Source organism: Emys orbicularis, chromosome 7 (assembly GCF_028017835.1).
Source record: "Emys orbicularis isolate rEmyOrb1 chromosome 7, rEmyOrb1.hap1, whole genome shotgun sequence".
Taxonomy (NCBI): Eukaryota; Metazoa; Chordata; order Testudines; family Emydidae; genus Emys; species Emys orbicularis.
In genome coordinates this window covers 59483436-59490638 of record NC_088689.1, presented here as the reverse complement: position 1 = coordinate 59490638, position 7203 = coordinate 59483436, and the positions used below count along the sequence as shown (strand labels likewise).

General features: G+C 44.4%; 1 protein-coding gene across 1 annotated transcript; it reads left to right on the top strand.

Annotated features, from left to right (window-relative positions):
- The first annotated feature begins 589 nt into the window (after positions 1-589).
- Positions 590-6445, top strand: LOC135880785 (pulmonary surfactant-associated protein A-like). The gene is made up of 4 exons (XM_065407122.1): positions 590-758; positions 1908-2030; positions 4099-4176; positions 6069-6445. Exons 1-4 carry the CDS (start codon positions 590-592, stop codon positions 6443-6445), a joined length of 747 nt encoding a protein of 248 aa, XP_065263194.1.
- The last annotated feature ends 758 nt before the right edge of the window (positions 6446-7203 follow it).

Below are 7203 nucleotides of genomic sequence, written 5' to 3'. Positions count from 1 at the left end.
TTCAGAGTTTCTGTACATTTCCCTCTGTTGCTAATACACCAGTCTATTTTTACTGAGGAAATCACCATACAGAAGTGTTTATAAAATGCTATTTATGACAATGAAGAGAGAGAGGCAGAAGAAGAATAAAGTCTGAATGGTTGCTTTTCCCTTTTAAAATATAAATAATTAAGACAGTATACCCAGAGTAATCTTTATTGTTTTTTTCTGACTGTAGTGGACATGCCTACCTATTGCTGCATAAGTAATCCTGGAGTTACACTTGTCACACAAGAAAAAATGAGATAAGTTAATCAATAGCTTTATAAAAAAGTTTTTTGCTCTGTAGACAGATGAGTATATTTTATAAAGGATTAATTGTTTCATTTTGGTGCACTGTAATAATCATTCAAACTCCAACCGCTTTATAGCTACACTAATCATGTTAATATCACAGGGGGGAAAAGACTAAGCTGAAAAGATTTCAGTCCCAAACAGAAAATGTTATTTTGAAATAAAGAATTCTCACTTCTCAATCATTTTTAATTTTGAAAAAAAGCACTCAGCACTGGGTAGTAAATACTCTTTGTTTTATAGCTGGCCTCCAACAATGTCGCCCCAATTGTTTCACGTAGTCACAGCAATAGCCTTTTTGCTGTCGACGAGCCATGCTGGGGACCACCATGAAGGAATTCAGAGAATCCCTGGCAAACCTGGACTGAACGAATTGCCTGTGAAAGAAGGAAAGCCTGGTTTAAAAGCAGTCCCAGGACTGCAAGGTAATTGCAGTGGTCACTCACCCCAGATATAGAGATATTCTGCTGTGTTTCATTATTTGTATCTGATAAACCAAATTCTACTTTGTTGCACTTTCTGTCCCATTTTCGAAAGTGACAGACATTTAGAAGCCCAAGTCTCATTGAAAGTTAGTGGTGCTTGGTTACTTAGGTGTTTTTCAGAATGTTACTCCGCCCCCGAAGCTATAAGACCACCAGCTAATGTGATTGTGAAGGAATCAAAATGTGTCTACAGGGATGCTGGGGGCGAAGGGGTTGTTCCAAACATATTGCGCTCATTCAGTTTTTAAAAGTCCTTTTTTTGTCATGTAGACAATTTCTGCATATCGTACAGAAGAATGAAAATCTGGAATTGTTTTCCATGTGATGTGAATACTACAAGTCCAGCTTGTAATGAACTGCTACTTACAGAGCCAAATCCTATTTGCCTTTATATCAGTGGGACTTCTTGGGCAAAGTGAAGTTGCTCTGTAATATCATGATTTCACTATAAAAGTAACTAAATGTTAAAGACTCTAGATGCCTTTCCAGCCTGGTCTGTAGTGCTGGAAGTGAGTACCAATCACATGGGGCCTCGGTGTTCAACTTTGCATCTAATCCAGGAACTCTTGCAGTGAACACCGATCTCTCTCTCTCTCTGTGTGTGTGTGTGTGTGTGTGTGTGTGTGTATGTATATGTGTGTGTGTATATATATATATATATATATATATATGTATCCTCTCTAGCTGATCATTCTGGGGAGTTGGAAAATAGAAGTGGTAGTGCCTTTCTTAGAACTTTCCCAGGCTCCCTCACCACATAGCCCTATTGGCCATTGTGTGATCTTCCTTCCAGATTAGAGGACAAGTGAGCAGCTTCCTGCAACCCAAACACCAAGGATGTTGCAGGGACCAGGTTTCTAGGCACTGAAAGTGCATTTGCTCTTTCATTGTAGGGAATAAATGTTCTGCCTCTGACATGCATCGAACCATCACCTAAATCATGTTGGGTAATGAAAAGCTATTGAGCTGATGTAATGCAATCTGTTCCCTTGAAAGTCAGCAGCAGTGCTTATTTTGAATTAAATGCATCATTTGGGAAGACGCTCAGTGAGGAGTCTGGCAAGTTTTCACTCATGTATTTCCCTTCAGCAGGTCCCCCAGGGCCACCAAGTTCCATGAGAGGTCCTCCTGGAAAAGATGGGCTTCGTGGGCCACAAGGGCCTAGAGGTGAACGAGACGAGAAGGGAGAGCGAGGGCAGCCTGGACAACCAGGTGAAAAAGAACAATCTGTTCACTTAATCTTATGGGGGTGGCAGTGTCTGTCTGTATGTGCCTGTGACTCTGTCTAAAGCAACCTAGAGAAAAATGGTCATAACTGAGTTTTTTAACTTTCAGTTCTACTCCGAAAAGTGACTATGTAAAAATGGTATCTTCTTACTCAGCTGATCTTCTCCCTGTGTCTATTCAGTTGTGTCTGCTGGCTTTCCTGGCTAGGATAACTTACTGTGGCTTACTCCTGGTATGGCTGCAGAAGCAATGCAGCTGAAAATGAGAGAGCTAGGACTGCATTGGTGTCACTGGGTGCGTTTCAAAACCTGCAGCCATGAGGCTCGGAGCTCAGGTCTACAGACATTTGGACTCAGGCTCTGCAGCCCGGGGCAGGGGCGAGTTTCACAGCCTGAGCTCCAGCCTGAGCCTGAATGTCTACAGAGCTGTTTTTAGCACAGTGACGTAAGCCCCATGAGTCTGAGTCTGTAGACCTGGGCTCTGAGACTTGCTGCTGTAAGATTTAAAACAACGTGTCGACATATACAGTCCCAGTTATGCCCGTAATGGGTATCTACAACAACTCGAGTAGCCACAACTGACCGCCTCTGAGGTCCTAGGTACAATGTAGGTGGCTAGTCCAAGCTGCTGCCTATGCCACCACAGCCATACTGCTATTTTTAGCATGCTAACTTGAGCAGAGCTGGTGTGTGTTTGCCTGCCTGCGCTGAGACACACCCTCCCAGCTGCTGGTAGGCATAACCTTAGAGATGATGTACCAGTGGGAAAGAGTGCAACTTGTCTTTCAGAGCCTAGGTTGGGTTTGCAGCACTGGAAGTGAGAACAAAAATGTCTCTCTCTTTGTAAAAGAATATGTTTAATACAGACATCCCAGAGAGACTATAAACCTGAATCTCCTAAATGCCATCATTACAGAGTCAGTCTTCAAAGTACAGTCGTACTTTAAACATAAGAGATTAATTTAATCAAGCTAATTGACACTGTACAAGCTGACAAGAGATGATTACATTTCTGCAAGGTTATCCACAAGGTTTGAAACCATGACCAACAGCACCAAAGCTTCTACCTTCCATTATTATTACCCACTTTACAAGTCTGTTACTCTTGGTTCTGCTCCACCACCAACACCTCACATGCAGGGCCGGCTCCAGGGTTTTGGCCGCCCCAAGCAGCCAAAAAAAAAGCTGCGATCGCGATCTGCAGTGGCAATTCGGCGGAAGGTCCTTCGCTCGGAGCGGGAGTGAGGGACCGTCTGCCGAATTGCCGCCGAATAGCTGGACCTGACGCCCCTCTCCGGAGTGGCCGTCCCAAGCACCTGTTTGCCAAGCTGGTGCCTGGAGCCAGCTCTGCTCACATGGTCAGGGCTTTCCAGAGCAGCTATCAAGTCACAAGTAGTATCTCATCACAGCAAAATCTACTTCTCTGACCATACCCTGAGCGCAGGCCAGCCTTTATCATTAGCAGGCTGCAGACTAGAAAACTAGCGATTATAGCCCAGATTCTCCTGACCAACCAGGTCCCAGGGGGATTGGAGGTGAAGGGGGTGAGTGCTATAAAGATGGCTTTTAATCTACCTTTTCAGCTTCCCAGTGCTGTGGCCAGGAAGCATTGGAACAGCCTGAAGGATGTTATATCTTACACCATCTGTCAGTGGTCTCAAGGAGCCCATACAGTATCTTAGCATCAACCAGGCACAGTGGTACGCCTGCCAAACCCTCTTTTGGCTGGCTTGGTACTGGACTGATGCAAAGCACCGGTGGGGCATTAAAGACTCTAACTCAAAGATCTCAATTTTAATTTGTCATAAGTGGTTCCCTTCTTAAAGTAGTTTCCATGAGCTTTGTTCTTTATCAGGATGGTCAGCGTATGAAACGGCCCTTCATTTAACACACTGAGATAAAAATTATTTCACATAGAAAATGAAACAAATGTAACTCAGTCACAAGTGTTTTAGAAAACTGCTATTAATTTTACACAATGACATCCACATTATCGTTGAAGCCTGGTCCTAACACTTAAACTTAAGGGCATAATTATTTTTGTTTGTCCATAGGCCTACCTGTTTCTCGTGATCCTGAATTAGAAGAAACCCTCAAAGGATTCAAAAATCAAATTGCCAGACTGGAAGGAGGTAATCTGTCTGCTTTTGCCTCACCCATAACTTGATTAACAAGTGTGGAAAAAATAAGCCATGAAATACCAGCTCCTTAAAAATAGTCCGAGTCTTGTTCCATTTATTTTTACATTCTTTTTATACAAAGGAACAAGGATCTCTGGGGATGGGCAATGATACATTCTGTATTGTGTTAAATAAGTTAACCTGTGGGCCATATAATTAGTTACCAGCCCCATATAACTGTCATGGGTTGAAACACTAATGCAAACCAGCCAGAGATGGCTTATTGCAACAACTCTTTTCTGTGCAGAAATGCTTTCAGGCGTATCTCTTTGGGTCACCTACACTTTGTGAGTGACCCTGATGGCCATCACAGTTAATCTGTGGCTACAAAAGTGACAACAGTATCATATCTAACTAAGGCCTGCAAAGATTTATGCATGTGCCTAACTTTATGTACTGTGAGTAGTCCCAATGAAGTCAGTCCCATTACTCAGTGTGTGCAAAGTTAAGCAGGTGCATTAGTCTTTAAATCAGGGGTGGGCAAACTTTTTGGCCTGAGGGTCACATCGGGGAATAGAAATTGTATGGCAGGCCATGAATGCTCACAAAATTGGGGTTGGGGTGTGGGAGGGGGTGCAGGCTTTGGGGTGGGGCTGGGGATGAGGAGTTTGGGGTATAGGAGAGTGCTCTGGGCTGGGACCAAGGGGTTTGGAGGGCAGGAGGGGGATCAGGGCTGGGGCAGGGGTGCGGGAAAGGGTGCAGGTTCCAGCTGGGGGTGCGGGCTCTGGGGTGGGGCTGGCGATGAGAGTTTGGGGTGCAGGAGGGTGCTCCAGGCTGGGATCGAGAGGTTTGGAGAGTGGGAGGGGGATCAGGGCTGGGGCAGAGGGTTGGGGCATGGGGAGAGGCTCAGGGTTGCATGCTCCGAGCAGCGCTTACCTCAAGCGGCTCTTGGATGCATTGCCATGTCCCTTCTCCGGTTCCTACGCGGAGGTGCAGCCAGGTGGCTCTGCACGCTGCCCCATCAGCAGGCACTGCCCCTGAAGCTCCGATCGGAACACTTAGGAGCTGGAGCGGGGCCATGCCACGGCTTCTGGGAGCCGCGTGGAGCGGCCCCCTACCCTGTGCCCCAGCTGGAGTGCCAAAGCAGGGCCAAGCTGTGTAGTGCAGCCCTGACCCTGTGCCCCAGCTGGAGCGGAGCAAGCCTCAGACCCTGCTCCCCAGCGGGAGCTCGCGGGCCGGCTTAAAATGGCTCGCGGGCCAGATCCAGCCCGTGGGCCATAGTTTGCCCACCCCTGCCTTAAATGATAGGAGCCTAAGGAGCAAAGTGGATTTTTTTTTTATTTAAAATTCTTCTCTTCTCTCCTTCATTTCTTCCCCACCCATCCACATTCCCTTTGTCTCCTTTTCATTTTATTTTCTCTCTCTCTCCACTTCTCCATCATCTTCATCTATTTCTCCTTCCTTTTCCATCTCTTTCCCATCTCCTATTCCCTTCTAGTCTTATAATTATCTCTAATCAATTCTCCTCCCCGTCTCTTCTCTTTCTCTCTTTTCAACTCCCCTCCTCCATTCTCCTCTCTTCTTGAGTTTATATTCTCTTTGTTCTGAAGTCACTAGATAGGAGCAATAGTCTACTCAATTTAGCATGTCATTGATGTTCCATCCAGCAGAGGGCAGTGTTTGGTAGGATCGCATGACATAGCCCATGCTCTGGGTTTTTTTAATCTGGGGGTGGGGAGGGAGAGAGAGTTGTATGAAGTTTGCAATTTGTGTTCCTTATTTTATTCAGACGGGTTATTTTATTATAGAAGTATACAGAAAGAGGGAGTCCCAGTATAGTAGTAATCATGAGAGTGTAAAATTATTCAAAAAAGTTTAACAAGATCTTTTGCTTTACTTTACAGTCCTTGCCATGGATGGGACCATAAAGACATTTGGGAAAAAAATGTTTGCTACCAATGGGCAAGAAGTCGATTTTGAGACCACACTGGAAGCATGCAAACAGGCGGGCGGCTCCATTGCATCTCCCAGGAATAAGGGGGAGAATGATGCTGTTTTCAGTATTGTGAGGTTATTTAACAGATATACCTACCTGGGCATTAAGGGGGGTGGGATTCCAGGTAAATTCCATTTCCTGGATGGAACAGCTGTAAATTATACAAACTGGCATGCAGGTGAGCCCAGTGACATAGGGGAAGAAAACTGCGTGGAGATGTGCACTGACGGTGCCTGGAATGGCACAAGTTGCAACCAGTACCGCCTCACTATCTGTGAATTTTAATCCTTGCTCCTACCTTTCCTTCAAAATGTCGGATATCTGTAGGGTCCTTTGAATTCTTTCTTTCATCCACAAACAAGAATCTGTTTTCTCAGCATTGTAGTTAGTGACTTCTGTGATTATTCTGTATGAGAAAATGAAAATCAATAAAGTCATGATGCACTATCTTCCTTCGTGATGTTCATTAAGGCAATGCTAACCTGCTAACCAAAAAGGGAGAGCTACCTGTAACCACAGCACTGACTAATTTACAGGATTCCTCTCAACCCCACTGGGCTGCTGGTTTCATTTAGAAGCAGAATTTGCAATGTTTAATTACAGTTATGATATGCCAGCCTAGTCTACCAGCCTGGACCCATTTGGGGCACTAAGGGGTAACCTATGAACAAGAAAAATTGTATTGTTATCACAAGTTAGGCACATATCTGGTCATCATCACCAGGATGGATATAGATGCTGGAAGTGATGCAGTATTTCTACATCATGTAATGTTAAATGTTAGTGAGCATCCAATCCAAAAGTGTCATAAAATCACACAAAGGGCCACAACTCGTAGAAACATAGTTTAATTTTGACCAAAATTGGCAGAAAACTTCTAAATACAATTAATAATGTAACTATGTACTCACAATACTACTATTTGGAAAGTTTGGGAAATATTTAGCTCCAGATTATTTATTTCCCCATACTTTGCCTTTGTCTGTAGTAACACAAAAATATGAGCTTGTTTGTACCATATAATGCATAAAACTTTTTGTCAT